This window comes from Callorhinus ursinus, unplaced genomic scaffold (assembly GCF_003265705.2).
Source record: "Callorhinus ursinus isolate GAN/ISIS: 27379988/994484 unplaced genomic scaffold, GSC_fseal_2.0 scaffold10, whole genome shotgun sequence".
Lineage (NCBI taxonomy): Eukaryota > Metazoa > Chordata > Mammalia > Carnivora > Otariidae > Callorhinus > Callorhinus ursinus.
This window is the reverse complement of record NW_027397072.1, coordinates 51,047,617-51,069,204: the sequence shown is the minus strand read 5'-3', so window position 1 is coordinate 51,069,204 and position 21,588 is coordinate 51,047,617. Positions and strand designations below refer to the sequence as shown.

At 35.5% G+C, this 21,588-nt stretch overlaps 1 protein-coding gene across 5 annotated transcripts in view; it reads right to left on the bottom strand.

The window, feature by feature from the left end:
* EXOC6B (exocyst complex component 6B) overlaps nucleotides 1-21,588 on the bottom strand; it is a 606,254-nt gene that overhangs the window by 304,722 nt on the left and 279,944 nt on the right. For all 5 annotated transcript variants that reach the window (XR_012379776.1, XR_012379777.1, XM_025868421.2 and 2 more), the window contains 3 exons: nucleotides 3,545-3,628; nucleotides 3,141-3,187; nucleotides 1,483-1,603 (listed from right to left, as the gene is read on the bottom strand). Coding sequence is in view for 3 of the 5 variants with exons in the window: in XM_025868421.2 (XP_025724206.1) it covers nucleotides 1,483-1,603; nucleotides 3,141-3,187; nucleotides 3,545-3,628 (252 nt within the window). In the remaining 2 variants the exon portion in view is untranslated. The remainder of the gene's footprint in view (nucleotides 1-1,482; nucleotides 1,604-3,140; nucleotides 3,188-3,544; nucleotides 3,629-21,588) is intronic.

Here is a 21,588-nt window from a genome sequence, read left to right as displayed (position 1 = left end):
CCCTTGGTCCAGCTATCATCACCTCTTGCCTGAATATTAAACTATCCTATTAATTGTTCTGCCCATATCCTTTCCCGTCACTCATCCATAATTGAGCCAGAATGGAAATCTGATCTTCTCACTCCAATTTACCCTACCCTCACACTGATCACATACACATTCCATTCAACCCAGTGCTTAAAGCATCAAATATGTCTTAAATAATATGACATCTATCTACTTTTTTATTTTTACTTCATACCATGCCTAACTTTCTACATTCCATGTTCTACCCACTCTGAACATTTTTCAATTCCCTAAAACAGCTACAATCCCATCAATTACAGATTTTACACATGGTATTCACTCAGGAACACTTGCTGATGAAGAGATAAGAAAGCTGAAGGATCATGGATAACTTAAGTTTCTAGCTGGCACAACTAGATGGATATGAGAGCCATTTACTGAAATATTCTAGATGCTAAATTATCTTCTATTATTAAGTCCTCACTATCATTCCTCAAACAGTTCAGATAGAAAAGTACCCCCCAAAGTCCCTGTACTACTATCTCTTATACCTAGAATTCCCTTTTAATTGATCTTTGCATAAAGTGACTCCTTGATATTCTGATCTCAGAATGCCGCTGCTGATCAACCAATCAAAAGCAGGCACCCTAAACTATCACTGTTTTAATTGCATTGTATTATCACTATCTGATATTCTTATTTATTTGTTTATTGGGAACCTCCCCAATCAAAATATAACTTTCTGAGAGCAAAGATTTTATCCATCTTGCTCACCGTTGTATTCCCATTGCCAACATGTGTTAAAGAAATACTGAACAAATGATTAATTCGGAGCCAATATTATCTATCTGAAATAAAGTGAATTATCATCAAAAATTCATGCTTTAATAAAATATATCAAAATCATGGGAACTCATAATTAGGTAACTTACTGATATGTTATAAGCTTTTTTTTTTTTTTCAAAAAATAAGAATAAAACTGTGAACTCCAAGTCAGTATTAATTGGCATTATAGAAGGCAATTTAGGGTAGTGGCTGAGAATATGGGCTCTGGAGTCACATGTCTGGAATCGAATCCAAGCTCTACCACTTACTGTGTAACATTAGGCTGGTTACTTAACCTCTCTGAGGCTCAGTTCCCCAGACCATAAAGTAAATATAATAATAATACCTACCTTATGAAATATATATGAAGTACACACACCACCAACTCCCAACACAGAGAAAAGATTCCAATAAATGTCAGTTGTTGGGGTTTTTGTTTTGTTTATTTCTTACTGCAGAGAGCACCCAAAAAAAGTGGGCTCAGTGTTAGAAAGGAAGGCAATTTGAAGTGGCTACTTCCATATGTCTTTGAAAGAGAGAGCTCCAAGTAGGTGATTCCACACAATACATACTTTTAATGCAGGACAACACTGACCAGTATATAGATAATCAGCAATAAATGAGAACTTCTCACGGGCGCTTCTTACATACCGAGTGGGTTCGGAGTGCCGCAATGGTTTTTGAAAGTGCCATTTCCCAGAGTTCATCAATGTAGGCTCTATTTACTAAGCCCTGGGTTGTATGTAAAATGTGATCTTCAACCACAAAAAAGCTAAGATGGAGGAAAAAAGAAAGTACAGTTGTCAGAAATTACAGTTTGACGACTATCTCCAGGGTCTGACAAACATTAAGAGCTGCCATCAAATTCAGAGTTAATAGTCATTTTTTTCTTAAAGAAAGCTACTTGGTGTCATACACAAAAATATCACATTCCTAGGACTTAGAATTTTGTCCAATCACTTTACAGAAATTAAGAGTCACGTTTCTATTAAATGTGAACCACACTACATCAAAAACTAATGATGTAATGTATGGTGATTAACATAACATAATAAAATAAAATTTAAAAAAAAAAAAAAAAAAGGAAGCAGAGGATAGAGTGAGAAAGTGGCCGCCTGCAAGCCAGTAAGAGAGGCCTCAGAAAACCAAACCTGCTGACATCCTGATCTTGGACTTCTAGCCTCCAGAACTTGAGAAAATAAATTTCCATTGTTTAAGTCAAAAAAAAAAAATGTTAACCATACTGGTCAACAATTTAAAAGGGAAGAAAATGGTTACAGGTAAGGGACGCTAATTTTACTATATTAAAAATACCAGGCCATTAAGACATTTAAAAAAAAATAACTGATTTTAAAGAGATAATGAAAGCTAAAATATACATTTTTGTAAGAGCCCAACATACAAAATATCAAAATGATTCCCTTTATATGGATTTCCTCATTACAGGGTAGAAAAGGTATCTTACAAAGGTCAAGAAAATGCAAACTTATTTTTTAACACTCTGTTGTAGCTTTATTGTTGTGCATTTACAATGTATCTTTAGCTCCCTTGGCTAGATGTTCATACTAAATAATTCTTTAAATAAGGAATTCTCATGATATATTTTAATCAAAACTATCAGTTACATTGAAAAATCTAAATCTGAAATAAAAAAGAAAATTTCACAGAACAATCCAACTTATTTCCCTTTCTTTTAACTGCAAAGTCATTATTTTGCAATTAGAATAAGCTGCCTATATTTGGGGTGTTTATTTGGCAAATGCAATTCCATATTAGTATGTATACTCTAGATGATGGTGGCAAACTATATAGCCCATGGGACGAATCTGGCCCACTGCCTGTTTTTATAAATATTCTTTTATTGGAACACAGCCACGTTCACTCATTGCTGTATTGTCTATAGCCACTTTCACACTGCAACAACAGAGCTGAATAGTTGTGACAGAAACCGTAGGGCCTGTGAAGCCTAAAATACTTTACTATCTGGCCCTTTTAGAAAAAGTTTGCCAACTTTTGCTGATTATTTGGTTCCCTCTTACCAAGAATAGAGAAACAAAACATCAGGTGTAATAAAAGTACAATTCAAAGTTTTTCTCCCTTTATCCACCAAAACTACTCTCCAACAATATAATGCTAAAACCAATAAGACATTCCTTTAAAATTATCAGAAAGTCAAAAATAAATCTTAAGAATTTAAAAGAAAAAGAGAAAAAAAATCTCCCAAGGAAAACTTATTTTTCCAAGTCTCACGAGTCTAGGTATTAAAAGTGTATAAATTTAAATACATACACACACATATATATACCTACCCTACAATTTGATTAAAATACTTCCTGTAGCCATCTAAAGTTTCATGCTGCAACAAAGCAAAGAAGAAAAAAGTTATTCTATTTTGATACATTAAGACAAAGTTAAAATCAGTTACTTAATTTCTTAAGGCTCAGTTACCAAGACTCAGGTGAATATAACAATAGTACCCTACCTTATAGGGTTATAATGAGGGGATGAACTGAGATCATTCATCCCAGTACCTAAAACAATGCCTGACACATAGCAATCAATAGATGTTAGTTGCTATTTTCTTACTGTCACATCCACCAAAAATGATCTCAGAGCGACAGTTTAAAAAAAAAAATAGTACATATGCAAAATAATGAACAGCTGCCAGAGAAGAAAAGTGAAAATTTGAGAAAAGTTAAGTTGGTGATCCTACCATGTTAGATGGAGGCTGGAGCACCAAACGGGCCTGTTTTCGCCTCTGTTTTCGGTAATAATTCTCAAATGTTTCCCGGGCACCCTGTAAATAAACAAAAGGAAATGGGTTGACGCAATCTGACCAATTATTCTACTATTTTGTGGGAAAAGAGAAGCTTCCAGGTCTGGAAGTGAGGCAACCCCACATTTCTCAAAATCTGCTATTTTGACAATGATAATAATCATAGAAAAAATAAAAACAACTATTACCATTTATTGAACCCTACTTACAAATCCCATAAGAATGGATACAAAAGATTCTTAACAGGACACTACCAGAACTCAACCACCAACACACCAAAGCTGGTTGCTGAATCAACTATCACAAATTCACAAGAATGAAGACAAACCAACATTCTCAAAAGAGCAGTTGAGCAAATGTTCTTTAAAAACCTCACAGAACATTCCAGAAGAAAAATGTTCAGAATGAAAATCAGTCCCAAATGAATCATGAGCAAAGGGCCAGAGGGAGGGAGGAAAGAGGCAGAAGTGGAGAACAATACATCAGTCTTCCCAGCTAGCACATAATCAAGCACAGGATTAACACCAAAAAAGAAGAAACAAAGCCCTGGAAATTCTTGGTGCACAGTTTCTTAAATTGAAAGGTGCTCCAGAGAACAAGAGCCGGCTCATGAGCTTTGTAACTGGGTTGAATCCCATCCTCTCAAAATTCATGTCCTTCCTGGGACGTCATAATGGGATCTTATTTAGAAATACGGTCACTGCAGATGTACTTAAATTAAGATGCAGTCACACTAGAGTAGGGCGACCCTTAATCCGATATAACTGGTGTCCTTAAAAAGAAAAGACACAGAGATAGACACACAGAATATTCTGTGACAACACTGGCAGAGCCCAGAATCACGCAGTTGCAAGCCAAGGACACCAAGGATTGCTGGCCACCGCCAGAAGCTGGGGAGAGGCAAGGAAGGATGCCACCCAGAGTCTCAGAGGGAGGATGGCCTTCTGACACCTGCTTTTGGATTTCTAGTCTCCAAACCTGGGACCCAATAAATTTCTGCTGTGCACCCAACCTGCGATACTTTGTTACAGCAGCCCTAGGAAACTAATAGAACTCAAAGCTTTTAAAACATGATGCTTCCCCCCGCCGCCCCGCGCCGGGGCACCTGGGTGGCTCAGTCGGTTAAATGTCTGCCTTCAGCTCAGGACATGATCCCAGAGTCCTGGGATCGGGCCCTGATCTCCCTCTCCCTCTGCTGCTGTTCCGCCTTCTTGTGCTCTCTCTCCATCAAACAAATAAATAAAATCTTTAAAAAAAATGATGCCCCCCCATGACTAAATTCTACTCCGAATCCAAGACTTTTCTAAATAAATAAGAGTAGAAATGGAGAGACAGCATGCGCGGTGGTTAAGAGCACTGATTTTGGAACCAGATGATGATGATTTCATTCAAATCGCAAGTCTGCTCCTTTCTAGCTGTATAACTCATATGACCAGCTGTATAACTTTCACTGATTTACCTTCCACCATTTAACTATTCGGCTTTCACTAACAGATGTGCTATGGTGTTCTCATCTGTAGAGATGCCACCCTATCACTGTCATGAGGATTCAGATGAGTTATAAAGCTTTTAGAACAGTGTCTGATAAATAATCACCGCTATGCATGTGCTTATTGTTTTAAAAACGAGATGAAATAAATCAATGATGGAAATGAAAGCCTTGCCCATGCGAAAAAGTGTAAACTCTATGTAATACCGAAGTTGAGTTTCCTTCACCTTCCCAAAAGTCTGAAGAATCCTATTCAACATGACTTATCTGTTAGATCCCTAAACCGGAGAAGCTGATTTAAGGTACTAAATCACACTAACTCAATAGCATAAGCTCAGGGGTTGGCAAACGTTTCCTCTAAAGGGCAGGACAGTAAATATTTCAGGCTTGGTGAGCTATACAGTCTCTGTCGCCACTACTCACCTCTGCTGTTGAAATACAAAAGGAGCCACAGACAGTACACACGTGAGTGTGGCTGTGTTCCAATAAAACGTTATTTGTGGAAACTGAAATTAGAATTTCATATAATTTTCATCTGTCATGAAATATTCTTTTTTTATTTTTCAACAGTTTAAAAATGTAAAAGCCATTTTGAGTTCACAGGTCACATCAAAGCAAGCAGCAGGGTGGCCATGGGCCATGGTTTGTTGACCCCTGGTGTAGCTTAAAAACAAAGGTTTTAAAATGCTAGCGTGATTATAACTGTAGACACCTGAGTTTTTCCTGCTATAAAATGAAATCAAACATTAAGACAGTTATTTCAAGGCTTGCTTATTTCTTAGTCCATAAGTTAATGAGGTAGCAAATGATTCTATTTAAGAAATAAGAAGTGGAAACTGCCTGTTGGTTTGTTAAAGTTATTCCCCACTTGTCACCATTTCACAGCATAGTGGTATTATTAAATGTCAATTACATTCTGTACACACTGAGGGCTTTTCATTTTAAAGTTAACAACCCTAAAGGCCCTTTATTATTCTTGTGTGACATTACACATTCAACATGCTTTGGAGCCAAGATACACTTAGCTGAGAATTTAGGGAAAGTCTTCTCTCAAATTAGACCATTGTATAATAATTTAATTATTTGTTATAAAAGATAGAAATTATACAAGATGAAATTCTAGATAAAAACCTATCATAGACCTCTACTTAGTTCTAAACTAGATACAGTTTTGCCTTTCAATACTCATTCGATAAAATAAAAACACAAGAAAAGACCAATTTATCTAGTAATTCTGGCTTCTCTATTTACAAAAATGAGTTAGATTTTCCCTAGTGGCTGCTAAATAAATTCACCTCTGAGTATTCTATTTCTTCTACCACTTTTGTCAACTCAATACTTACAGGTAGAATTTAAAGTAGATGCCTGACCAGTCCGGCCAAGTGCCTGTCTTTTCACAAACAGATCAACAGATGAACTATAAAAGTTTGCCACTTCAGTTTCAAGCTCCTCTAATCATTAATATTAATTTTAAAAAACCCACCTCAAAAGCCAGTGAAAGTATAAGCAAATAGATACAAATAACAGACCAGTGAAAAGTTGTTTTCATTTTATGCCATTAGTATTACACTGGTCCAAAGGCTTTGTAATAATTAATTAACACACATAACATCACAGAAAAACAAGTCACTTTTTGTACATAAAGTGCTTACCATACAATAAAGAACATCACTGAATTTATAGTCTATGGTGGAAAACTAGCAATTAAATGAACAAAAAATACCACAGAATCCTATGGATTGGAGTGTGTGTGTGTGTGTGTGTGTGTGTGTGTGTGTGTAGTAGGTAGGAGGAATGTCAGAGAAAGCCTCCCAGAAAAAAAAATTGCCATTTATATTCATAGTTGAAGAATGAGTCAGAATAAACCACATAAAAAGAAAGGGAAAAATAGTTCTTGTAGAGACATAGAGGTTCATGCATCCCATGAAATGAAATTCTTCATGATGGAACCTTCAGAATGTAAGAGAAAGGAATGACAAGAAATAAAGGCTAGAGGACTTTATAAATTTTGTTAAGATATTTGCACTTCAACTCTAGAGACAATCAGAGTTTTAGACATTTGTAAGTTGTAATGTACTGAGCAGAATGAAGAAAGGGAACATTAGATACAAAAGGATCAGTCTGAACCTGACATATATTTACGAGGTACAAGCTGATGATTGATTGGACATTGGTGGTAAAGGACAGAAAAGACAGCAAGCTAACGTGAGGTTTCTAACCTGGATAACTGGTTTGACAGTGGTGTCATTTAATGAGAAAGAAAACGTAAGAGCAAGGATATATAGTCGATTATTATTCATGGATTCCATATTTGCAAATGTGCCTACTTGCCAAAATTTATTTGTAACCTCAAAATCAACACTCACGCTGTCATTCACAGATAAGTACAGAGTGTTGAAAAATTTGAGCAGCGCCCAATGCACATGTTCCCAGCTGAGGTCAAACAAGGCAACCCTCCGTCTCCTTTCTTCAGTTCTCATACTAGAAACAATTATCCTTTTCACAGTCATCCAGTGCCTCATTCTATGCATTTTTGTGCTTTTTAAAAATTGAGATATAATTGACATATAACATTATATTATTTTCAGGTGTACAACATAATGTTTTAATATTTATATATATCTTGCAAAATGAACATCACCATAAATCTAGTTAACACCTATCACCACATACAATTTTTTTCCCTTGGGTTGAGAACTTTTAAGAGCTACTCTCTTAGAAAACTTCAATTATCCAATAAAGTATTATTAGCTATGGTCACCATACTGTATATTATATCCCCAGGACTTATTTTGTAACTGAAAGACTATTCCTTTTCATCACCTTCACCCAACTCCACCATCCCCCACTTTTGGCAACCACCGATCTCTCTATGAGTTCAGTTGGGTTTTTTGTTTATTTGTTTAGATCTCATATATAAGTGACATCATAGAGTATTTGTCTGTGTCTGGTGTATTTCACTGAGCAGAATGACCTGAAGGTCCAGCCATGTTGTCATAAATGGCAAGATTTCATTCTTTTTTATAGTTGAATAATACTCCTTTGTATATACAGATCCCACATGTTCTTTATCCATTCATCAATGAACACTTAGGCTGTTTCTATATCTTGGCTATTGTAAATAATGCCACAATGAACATAGGAGTGCACATACTTTTTCAGTTAGTGTTTTCATTTCCTTCAAATAAATACCCAGAAATGAAATTGCTGGAACATACAGTAGTTCGATTTGTAATTTTTTGAGAAACCTCCACACTGTTTTCCATAGTGTTTACACCAATTTACATTCCCACCAACACGCAACAAGGGTTCCACTTTCTCAACATCCTCACCAACACTTGATATTTCTTGTCTTTTTGATAATAGTCATTCTAACAGCTGTGAGGTGATTATCTCATTGTGGTTCTGATTTGCATTTCCTTGATGATTAGTGATGTTGAGCATCTTTTCATGTACCCGTTGGCTACCTGTACGTCTTGCATTTTGTGCTCCTTGTTGATTTTTCTATTTCAAATGGCCCCCACACATACTACTGAAGTGCTGTCTAGTGTTCCTAAGACTTGACACTTGCAAGAAGACAAGATGTGCCTTACAGAGAAAATACATTTAGATAAGCTTTGTTTGGGCATGAATTATAGTGCTGCTGGCCATGAATTCGATGTTAATGAGCCAACAATATATATTAAATAAGGTATCTTTAAAGAGAAATACACACAAAACAGGGTTATGAATTGATTGGCTGATGAAATGTTGTAAGCAGAAGCTCACAGTAACGTAACCCCGTACTTCCCCAGCAGCAATGGTTCAGTATTCATTAACTCAGTGTTTACAGTGATCTTATAAAATATATCAGTAACAAGAATTGATTGTACATGAGGAGACTGGTGATAATGACCTCTGTAATGAACATGTTTAGTTTGTGACTTCTAAGTGCTAAGTGTTCAGGAGCAGGTATATTTGGGTCTCCAGGTCAGGTGAAAGGGCTAAGCTAAAGACAATAGTTTTCAGAATCAAGAATCATTGGCAGATGAACCATGAGAGACTGTAGACTCTGAGAAACAAACTGAGGGTTCTAGAGGGGAGGGGGGTGGGGGGATGGGTTGGCCTGGTGATGGGTATTGGGGGGGCACATATTGAATGGAGCACTGATTGTTGTGCGCGAGCAATGAATCATGGAACACTACACCAAAAACTAATGATGTATGGTGATTAACATAACATAATAAAACAAAATAAATAAAAATAAATAAATTAAAAAAAGAATGATTGGCAGAAAGATGGTAATCTAAGCCTAGGAAAAAATGAGATAATCTAAGAAATATCTGTAGAATTTAAGTACAAAAGGACCTAGCACAAAAACCCTCAGTGACAACAGTTAGGAAATGTCTCTTTCCTATAATTAAAATATAACTTTAAATGTCACCTACTTAGAGAAGACTTTTCCACTACTCAATTTAAAATGGAAAGTTTTGCCGGGGCACCTGGGTGGCTCAGTCGGTTAAGCGGCCAACTCTTGGTTTCGGCTAGGGTCATGATCTTAGGTTTATGAGATCCAGCCCCAGGTTGTCCCCCCAACCCACCTCAGGCTCTGCATTCTGCACTCAGCATGGAGTCTGCGTGGGATTCTTTCCCTCTTCCTCTCCTCCCCCCACTTCCACGGGTGCGCTTGCTCTCTCCCTCGCTCTGAGATAAATAAAATCTTTTTCAAAGAAAAGGAAAGTTTTGCCTAACACATAGCCCTCTTTTAATTCTTTGCATAGCACAATCTCCATCTGACATTATGTTATTGTTTATTGTCTGTCTCCTCTCATTAGCATGCAAGCTCCCCAAGAACAATGCCTGGTGTAAATGGCACTCAATATACATTTGTTTGAATAAATGATTAAAAGGATTTAAAAAATATTAATCAATATTTTCTTTCAAGGCTCCATTTTTATGTTTACTCTTTACCTGCTAAATCGCAATAATCATTTCTTTGTAATTTTTCCTATTCATCTCATCCTGCTGTTGTTCTACCTCCATTTATTCTTTTAAGATTTTTGTTCTTGTTTCATAGAAGTTATGCCTTCTTCGTGCCAAATAATTTCCTAAAATTTCCTTTTGGCTCCTGTAGAAAATCATTCTTAGAATTATGTTTCCTCTGAATTTTTAGGATGATGTACTTTGTCCCATTTTATTCAAGATGTTTTTGCAGATCTCACATTTTGTTTTGTATTGTTTCATTTTCTCAATTGCTCTGTTTTGAACAATAGGAGCTCTTTCTGGACCAGTACTTTCTTCCAGGCTTCTCTTCATTCACCAACCATCTGGCTATAGATCTAATACCTTTACGGAAGCAGCAATTCATAGCAGGTTGTGATGTGCCCAGGTCCAAAGCTGTTTCATAGTAAATCCACAAACCGATTCCAGTGTCTAGCAAGCAACTGGCCTACTAAGCTCACATAAAATATGGCCGAACGTTCTCCTACCACACAGTTCCCAATGTTTAACTCTCTCTCATTAACCTAAGTGAATGAAAACCACAATAATACAGCCTTCTTATCTCTGTGCTCTTATGCAGCACTATTGAGTGTTCTCTAGCACAGGATAAACTGGGCTGCCATCGAAGGTCCACTTTCCCCCTCACCCCACACTCTGGCAGCCTTATAAAGGAGAATCTATATAGTACAGGGGTAGACAACTAATATATTCACCAATTCGGGATTGTATTTTCAAACCAGAAGACCCAGAGTGAAAAAGCATAAAGTATCTTTGGACTTTTAAGGTTTGCTCTGTGTATGGCAGCAAAACACACATCACTCAACAACTAGGTTTCTCAATCCATTCAATCAGACTTAATGTTGGAGAAAATTTTATTCAAATTCAGACAATGTAATGTTAATTATAAGTCTTCCTTAACAATGGTGTTGTAATTTTTTAGACTTTTATGCATCTAAGGAATTTTAGTGGAAGTAAAGCTTAGAAACTAAGTAAGACTTTGCTTAATTTTTTTTTCTGTTAAGTGTATATATTCCACCTGAAATTTAACTGAAATACACGAGTTTATATTATTATAAAAAATTCTCCACAACAAATTTCTTCTCACTCACTTGCAGAGCAACTACATAAAAAGAGCTAAATGATCACAGAACATATTCTATTTTTACTTAGTGCTAAAACAAGAGAAAGAAATATTCCCCAAGTTCTACTGATCTCTTCTTCAATTCACTAGGTGATTTCTTTTCTAAATTCGTATTTAATTTAGGGGCGCCTGGGTGGCTCAGTCATTAAGTGTCTGTCTGCCTTTGGCTCAGGTCATGATCCCAGGGTCCTGGGATCGAGCCCCACATTGGGCTCCCTGCTCCGCAGGAAGCCTGCTTCTCCCTCTCCCACTCCCCCCTGCTTGTGTTCCCTCTCTCACTGTGTCTCTCTCTGTCAAATAAATAAATAAAATCTTTAAATAAAAAAAATAAATTTGTATTTAATTTAAATATTATATCACATCCTATGATAAACTTGGAGGAGGGTGCTAATGGTCAAATGCCCCAAAAGCCATTGCCAATTTCTTAATTAATCCTAGCACTGGGAATTAACCAGGACATAACCCACTTCTCTTCAGCTATGCTGAAAACAGTTATTTGGTTGTTTTATGTTTGTTTTATCTTTTGCTTTTTTAATATTGTCTCTTTTTAAATTATTAACTACAAAAGTAGAATATGTGACTTTTAGAAAAATGAGACAATAAAGATAAGGCAAGGAAAGAAAATAAAAGTCATTCATAACCCCATCGCCTGGAGAGAACTACTATTTACTTTTTGGTGTGCTCCCTGACAGACGTTTTCCTATCCTAAATAGATATTTCACATACTCACATAGGTACATATACACACCTATATAGGATCATATTGTGCATACTTTTTTCACTCTTTTCATTTTGCAATCAAAAATCTTTTCTCAAACATCATAAGTTAGTATGATCCATTCTTATTGCACAATACTGTGCCAACTTTCTTTCTTCAAACACATGCTATAAATTGTCATCATACAAATGCTGGAACTAACATGGGCTTTCAATAAATGTTTAAAAATAAAAATAGAAATACAAGTGATAACTTTGAATTCCCCATGTGTCTAGGCACTTGTCTGGATATAAACACAGGAAACACAGTATTGCCACTCGGTGTAGGCAAATGAGTGAGACTTTTTGTTTTTGTCTGTAAAAGTGGTAAGACTTATTGGTAACAAAGCTCAAACTCAAATTTTAGCTGCTGTCAGTTTATACATGTACACCAGTAATCAAATAAGTCAGGATCATGTGATCCTTACTCTTGACCAGGGGAAAAGGGAAGACCAGATGAAAGACCTTTCCGTGGGTTTCTTTTTCTTCATAAAAGGTGACGATGTATACCACGGGCACAGACACCCTGAACTTATACAATTACTGAGCCCCATGCCGCCAAACACTAGTGGCATCTACAAGTCTAGTTTTGTGGAAGAAAAAGTAAAACTTATGGTGGAACAATACTATTTCATATGGACAATATGTCTAAACAACAGACAAAAGAGGACAGACCCATCTTCATTAAATAGTTACTGTGCCATTATTTGGGAAAACAGCTCTTCATCAAGTGGGCCTTTCCTGGTAGAGAATGCTATGGGGTCTACTAGAGAGTGGGCTGAGTCCTTCTCATCCATCACAATAACTGAAAATTAACCATTGGATTAAGAAGCAGCAAAGGACAAGTAGACAAAGAACAAGGGAGGGAAATGGAAGGAGGGAAGCACACACCATTGTTCTTCCGGCTTTGCCTACAGGAAGCAATATTTCCATTTGGTCTTGGGCAAAGCCTGTAATTTCACCACCCTGACTGCAGCTGGAGAACTCCCTTTCAACTGTCCCGGCATCCAAGTGAAGACAGGTTTATTCAGAGTTTTAAAAAAACCAAAAACCTGAAAGGGCCATTTTAATTTGCTTCCATGTGAAAAGGGGAGCACTTTTCATAGGGCCCCATAATGATGTTCAGCGGGATATTACACTTCGCCATATGGCTAATTTGCACAGCAGGCCCGAAGCAGGGTTTTCTTTCATTAGAACTGCCCTAAAGATCAGACTACAGAAACATGTGTAAAGAACAAACCCAAGATGCCCCCTATTGCTTAAATCTAGAAACATTCGATTCCCAGATGTAAAAGCCCATTCAGAGAGTTTCCATGGCAAGGTCATTCAAGAGTCGTAGAGGTGGTATGTGTCACAGCCCCATTTACGTATATTAGGGCTTTGAAAATGTCTAAAATTCAAAAGCCACAAAATTGTCAAAACACCTCAAAACCCCCCCACCACTATATACAGAGGTACAATAATAGCTCTGGTAGATAATTTATTATTACAAAACAAAACAAAACAAAAACATTACTTTTTGAATGCCTGAATTCTTGATATCATTCATTAGCTTACAAAATAAATCTACATAAACTTTTGACCCTTTTTGAAGAGAGCAAAGGCAGTCTGACGTTCTAACAGAGTCCTGTTTATTTTTAAGATGGCCCTTATAACTTATGTTTGTCTTGGCATTTCCTCCTTCTGCCATATCCCAAGCCTGAGCCATAGAAAAGAACATCCCCTCCGGGAATGACAGAGTCTGCAGGATTTAAAAAAGAGAAAGAAAGAAATCTGATGTCTAATGATTATGGAGTAGTTGAGTCTATGCTTTTGAAGAAAGTAAACATTATGATTAACAATCTTGGGCTTTGTAATTAGCTTCCCCCTTCCAAGAGAGAGTGTTAATTTATTAAATATTTTAACAAAGAGTCTTTTATTATCAGATTCAGTTTGGCTGGTTCCTTTCATAGCATTACCAATTACAACCAATAAAGTTTTAATTGATGACTACTTTTTATAACCTTTGACCCAAGATGATAAACAGTTGTACCTTAGAAGCGAAAGGGTAAACCTCAAAGGGAACGGTGTCTTAATCATGCTTAGCAAACTAAACTGCTTAAAATTACAACCTACCTACCTGGTTAGAACAAAAACCCAGACTTCCTCCATGATTAAGATAATTGATCAGGAAAAGATTTGGATTTCACTTTTAAGATAAGTGTCCTTTTTGTTAGGACTAACTAAAATTACCTGCATATAACTGTGTATCATAATGTGCTAATTGTAGATTATATTATGATTTAATCAATTTGTAGACAATTAGCAAGTAAATTTTAATATGTGACAAGCTTCTAATATAAAATAATTGAAATGCAAGTTATTTTACTATTTTTTTAAAAAAACACTATAATTTAAATTATATCCCCCCAAGTCCCATCATTTTATTGAGCAGTACCTTTCTAACACCAGGGACTGTTAAGAATATGTGAGCAAAGAAGTAAACCAAATTAACTGCCCAACAATGAGACACCAAAAATTCTTAGAGAATTGGGTGCCTACACATGACAAGCAAGGAGAGTCATTCCTTTAATTAGAGTGAGATAACGAGGTTGTCTGCATTTTCTCCAAAGAACAATTCCCAAAGTTGGTAGTGTTCCAAAGATACTATTCAACTGCCCAATTTCACACTTGCCAATTTTTAAGGAAAGTCTTTTCTAACTCACACCTGTCAATCTTTTAAACTGCTAAGGTGCTGCATAATTTGGAAGTTTAAAATTTCCCAGACAAATCTCTTAATCTGTGTCATGTTGCCAAAATGAATAGGGCCTCTGAACAATTACTAAAGAGCTAATAGGAAAATGTGGCATCTAAAACTGTAAATGAAAATAATACCATCGTGTCACAGTGGTTACACACCATCCTTTCATGGAGATGAAGACAATGAAGACGCCGTTAATTGTCCTCACAATGGAAGTACTGGCCTAGCAGAAGGTATGGTGTAAGATTTTATATAAAAAGAACTAGGCATACAGCTTTTAAGTGACTTCTCATGTACATAAAGGAAGTCAATGCCAGGAGAAGCAAAAAAATCTGAGGTTCAGTCAAAGTACTTTATAAATTGAAAGAGCTATACACGTTATTTTTATGATATATAAATGTATGTAATGGCTGTTTTATTAAAGACACATGGCTGCTCTCTGCATTTCAAAATCAAATTTGCCACACACCCAGAAAAAAACAGCCCTTTATATAGTTAAGTGAGGATTGGGGACATTTTGTATAAATAAATCTATGCTTTCCTCCCCATTAACAGATGCTGTAAAGAAACAAATTTAAAATCTAAGAATACAGAAATATATCATACTGAACTTCAGATGTTCAGAAAAAACAGAGTATCTAAAAACAAATGAAGCTGATATTGGGGGAAAAAATAATACAGATTAAGAGAAAAAAGGAAACTAAAAGTTGAATAAAATTTGCTTCAATGCCAATTTTCTAAATTAAACTTGTTATGGGAGAATTATAGATTTATACAGAGTTAGAAGAAATAATAGAGACAGATCCTATGTGTTTTTACCCACTTCTTCCAATGGTAAACATACAGCATTGTATCACAATTAGGATATTGACATTGACACAGTCAAGGTCCACATTCCCAAAATTACAAGGATACCTCAAAGTCTCCTCTGTATAGCCATATCCACTTTCCTCCATCTCTACCCCCTACTTAACTTTTGGTAAGCACTGATCTATTCTCCATTTCTATAATTTTGTCACTTTCAGAATGTTACATACATGGAATTTTACAGTATGTAGCCTTTTGAGATCAGCTCATTTCACTCAGCATCAATCTCTGGAGATTCATCCAGGTTGTTGCCTCTATCAATAATTCTTTCCTTTATATTGCTGAGTAATATTCCATGGGAAGGTATAAATGTACCAGAGTTGGTTTAACCATTCACCTACTGAAGACCATTAGGGCTGCTTCCAGTTTGGGACTCTATAAAAGCTGCTATCAACTTCCATGTTCAGCAAATACCTGAACTAAATTTTCATTTCTCTGGGATAAATGCCCGGGAGGGCAACTGCTGGGTCATATGGTAATTACATGTTTAGCTTTTTAAGAAAATGCCAAACTGTTTTCCAGAGTGACTATAACATTTTACATTCCCACCAGCGTCCTCGCTGCCATTTGGTGTCGTCACTACTCTGACAGGAGTACCGCGATGGCTCATTGTGGCTTTAATTTGAATTCCTCTAATGACTAATGCTGTTGAGCATCTTTTCATGTGTTTATTTGCCATCTATATATCTGCCTCAGTGAATTGTTTCTTCCTGTCTTTTGCCCATATTCTAACTGGCTTGTTTGGTTTTAAATTGTCGAGTTTTAAAAAGCCTTTGTATATTCTAGATACTACTCCTTTGTTGGATATGGTTTGCAGATATTTTCTCCCACTCTGTCCCTTGTCTTTTCATCTTCCTAAAGGGTATTTTGCAGTGCCAAAGAGTTCTATTTTGATGATGTCCAATTTTATCAAGTTTTTTCTTCTATGCTGAGCACTTCTGGAGTAAAGTTGAAGTACTCTGCCTCCTCCTACATTCTGAGGATTTTCTCCTATTTTTTTTTCTTAAAGTTTTAGTTTTGCATTTCACATTTAAGTCATGATCCATTTTGACTTAGTTTTTGTATAAAATGTAAGAAATAACTCAAGGTTCACTTTTTTTTTTTTTAATGTGGACATCCAATTGTTCCAGCACCAATTGTTGAATTGCTTTCTCGCCATCTTCTACAATACTTTGGTGGGTCTATCCTACCTCTGAATTCTCTACTCCATTCCATTGATCTATCTGCCTACACCTCTGCCAACACCACAGTCTTGATTACCATAACCATATAATAAGTCTTAAAACTGAGTATATTGGTTCTTCCCCCTTTTTTTATTATTTTCAAAATTGTTTTAGTTATTCTAGTTCCTTTGCCTTTCCAAATTTTAGAATAATCTTGTCCATATCAACAAAAATCTTATTGGGATTTTTTTAGGGGGGACAGGGACAAAGGGAGATCAGGAGAGAGAGAATCTTAAGCAGACTCCATGCCCAGCATGGAGCCCGATGTGGGGCTCAATCTCACAACCCAGAGATCATAACCTGAGCCGAAATCAAAAGTCGGACGCTTAACCATTTGAGCCACCTAAGCACCCCTTTATTGGGATTTTGATAGGAATTTCACTAAATCTGTGTATCAAACTGGGAAAAATTAATATCTTTATTGTGTTGAGTCTTCCAATCCATAAACATACTATGGCTTTCCACTTTTTACATCTTTGTTGATTTTACCTATTGGCATTTTGTAGTTTTCAAAGCACATGAGTTCTGTACATTTTTTAAAAATTTACACTTAAACATATCTTCTTTATATTTTAAATTATATTGCATTTTTCATTCTGGTATCTATATGTTCATTTCTAGTATATAGGAATACAATTGATTTTTGTATATCTTATATCTGCCACCTTGCTATATCCACTTACTAGTATTAGGTGGTCTTATCTTGATTCTTTGGGGTTTTCATCAGAAACAATCATGTTACTTACAAATAGGTATGGTTACATTTCTTCCTTTCTAATCTGTATGCCCTTAATTGCCTTTCCCAGTCTTACTGCACTGACCAGAATGTCTATTCAACATAGAATACTATGTTGAATAAGTGGTGAAAACAGACATCCTTGCTTTGTTCCTGATCTTAAGGGGAAAACAGTCTTTCACCATTATTATAAAGGTAACTGTGGGTTTTTACATAGGTTCTTTATCATCTGAGAAAGGTTTAGTTAGTTTTTTTGTTTTGAATCATGAATGGGCTTGAATTTTGTCAAATGTTTTTTCTGCATCAGTTGATATGATTGTGATTTTCTCCTTTAGCCTGTTAATGTGGTAATTTATATTGATTGAGTTTTAAATATTAAACCAGCTTTACATACCCTGAAACAAACTCTACTTGGCCATTTTTCTCCTTTTATATTACTAAATTCTGCTTAATAATATTTTGTTAAGAAATTTTACAACTATATTCATAAGGGGTATCAGTCTGTATTTTTAATTTTTATATTATCTTTGTCTAGTTTGGGCACCTGAGTACTACTAAGCTTCATCAGATGAATTGAAAAGTGCTCCTTCTACTTCTATATTACAGAAGAGGCTATGTTGACTAGGTGTTAATTCTCCCGTAACTGTTTTGTAGAATTCTCCAGTGAAACTGCCTGGGCCTGGCTGGAGACTGAAGACAGGAGTTTTTAAATTATGAACTCCATTTCCTTCATAGTCACAGGGCTATTCAAATTATCGATTTCATATTAGGTGAACTGTGACAGTTTGCATTTTTCAAAGAATTGGTCAGCTTAATAAGTCCTCAAATGTATGTGTGTAGAGCTGTTCACTATATTCCCTTATTATCCTTTTGATATCTGTAGTGTCTATATCAATATAACCTTGCTATCCCTTATTTTATTCCTGATATTGGTAATCTGTTTCTTCTTTTTTTCTTTATCAATCTTGCCAGAGATTCATCCATTTTATCAATTCTTGAAAAAGCCAGCACTTGCATTGATTTTCTCAACTGTTTTCTTCTTTTCAAAGCTGCACTGATTTCTGCTCTTATTATTTCCTTTATTCTGCTTGCTTTGGGTTTATGTTTTGCCTTTCTTTTTCTAGGTTTTTGAGGGAAGAACTTACATTATTGGTTTGAGACTTTTCCTCTTTTCTACTGTATGTAAGTTAGTGCTATAAATTTTCCTCCCAACACTGCTTTAGCTGCATCCCATAAATTTTCATTTTCATTCAGCTCAATATATATTTTTATTTCCTTTGGACTTCCTCTTTGAAGGAAGTCCTTCAACTTTGAAACTAAAGTTTCAAAGTGTTTGGAGACTTTCCTATTATATTTCTGTTACAGATTTCTAGTCTGATTTCACTGAAGTCTGTATAGGATTTCAAATTTTGTTTAGGCTTATTTTGTGGTCCAGGATACAGTCTAACTTAATACATGTTTTGTGGACACTCGAAAAGAATGTATATCCTGCCACCTTGTCTACAGTGTTCTATAAATGTCAGTTGATGGTGCTGCTGAGTTCTATATCCTTGATGATTCTCAGTCTAGTTGTCTCATCAATTGTTGAGAAAGGGGTTTGAGGTCCCCAACTTTAATTGTGAATCTGTCTGTTTCTCCTTTCAATTCTAATAGTTTCTGCTTCACAATTTAGCAGTTCTATTGTTTGGGGCACACTCATCTAGGATTAAAGGTCTTCTTGACATAATGGACCTTTCTCTGTGGTAATTTCTTTTGTTCTAATGTCTATTTCATTTATATTAATATTGCCAATTCCACTTTTTTTTTTATCAATGTTTGCTGATGTCCTTTACTGATCATCCTTTTTACTCTCAGCCTGCCTATATATCTGAAGTGATTTTCTTATAAACCGAAGATAGTTGGGTCATATTTCTTAATCCACTCTGCAAAAATCTGCCTTTTCATTGGTGTAGCTAGATAATGTACATTCAGTGCAATTATTTATATGTTAGGGCTTATATCTGTCATTTCAGTTTTTTTTTTAATATTGGTTTTCCTTGTTTCCAGTTTTTTTTTCTTTTTCCTGCCTTCCTGCAGATTACCTGAATATTATTTAGAATTCCATTTTTTTAATCTAGAGTGTTTTGGAGTATATCTCTTTGTACAAGATTTTTAATAGTTATTCCAGATATTACATTACATATACATAACTTATCACTGGCTACGGATATTGTCATTTCACCAGTCCCAGGGAACTATAGAAACCATACTTCCCTTTATGTCTTTACCCTTCTCCATATATAATATAATTATCTTAAATATTTTCTCTACATACTCTTAGAACCAAATCAGAAGTATTGGCAAATCAAAATCTCATACTTTATAGATACTCTGATAAGGCAGAATATACATTCTTTTTAAATAAGCATTGAACCTTTACCAAATTACACTATATGCTGGACCATAAAGAAAATCTCCACAGATTACAAAGTGTTGAAATCTACAGGGTATATTATCCGACTCCAGTGGAAATGTAGAAATCAGTAACACAAAAAGATAATTAGAATATTCTAGTCCTAGATATTTTCTAGAGAAAAGAGCATCCGGTCCATTAAAAAATACTTGTATAAGAACGTCACAGTAGCTTGATTCATTATAAGCCCCAAACTAGAAACAACCCAAATGTCCATCAATATCCACAAAATGAAAAACTACCCCACAATAAAAAGGAACAAACTACCAATGCATGAAACATTCATGAATCTCAAAAACATTATGCTGAGGAAAACTAGCTAGACACAAAAGAGAATATGTTATATGATTAGCTGTATATGAAGTTCAAGAACAGGCAAAACTAATCTATGATGACAGAAATCAGAAAAGTTTACTTTGTGGGAGAAGGCTACTAATGACTAAAAAGGGGCAAGAAGATACTTCCTTGGGAGATGGAAATGTTCTATTTCCAGATCTGGGTGAGACTTAAAAAAGTGTATACATATGTTAAAACCCATTAGGTTACACACTTAAAATTTGCACACATTTTAATATATGCAATTTAAAAAAACACAAAGGGAAAAAAGATTGATTTACAAAAAAATTTTTAAATTTCTACAAATCAAAATGAAAGAAACAAAATTAAAAAGCAAATACTATACTAAGAAAATATTACAGATACACATCAGACAAAAAAAAACTACTTATCTGAATAAATAAAATATAAACATTCCATGCACACACAAAAAGGAATGAGTGGTTTCTAAACATTAGAAAAATGTCCACAATTAATAGCGATTTTTAAAATGCAATGAAATTCACAATGTACCTTTTTTTTTACCTATCAATTTAGCAAAGGAAAGAAGACAACACCTAATATTGCTGAAAATATGGTAAGATTGCATTTCTATGTTCTTTTGTTAAGGAATGCAAATTGTTATGACTTTTCTGAGAGTTATCAGGAAGCTTAAAATGTGTATGCCCTTTAATAATTTCACCTAAAGCGATAATCAGATAAGTGATGAAAAAAATGTCTAAAATAGGGGCGCCTGGGTGGCTCAGTCGTTAAGTGTCTGCCTTCAGCTCAGGTCATGATCCCAGGGTCCTGGGATCGAGGCCCGCATCAGGCTCCCTGCTCCGTGGGAAGCCTGCTTCTCCCTCTCCCACTCCCCCTGCTTGTGTTCCTGCTCTCCCTATCTCTCTCTCTGTCAAATAAATAAATAAAATCTTTAAAAAAAAAAGTCTAAAATATGCACAGTTGAAAGAACTTGGATTCAGATTCTAATAGTATGGGTTAGAACCCTGGCTTACCCCAAACTTCATGATCTTAAGCAACTTACTCTCTCTAAGTCTCAACTGCCTTGCCCGCAAAATAGGGATGTTAATATATATACTGGTCAGGGTTGCTATGAGAATTAAATAAAACAATGTATGCAAATCACATAATATGATGCCCAGTAATAATAAGTATTCAATAAATGGTAACTATCATCATCACTATTACATGATTAATTCTAACTACACTGGAATAAGTAAACTTATACAGAGGAAATAAAGACAATAATGTTGGGTCTACA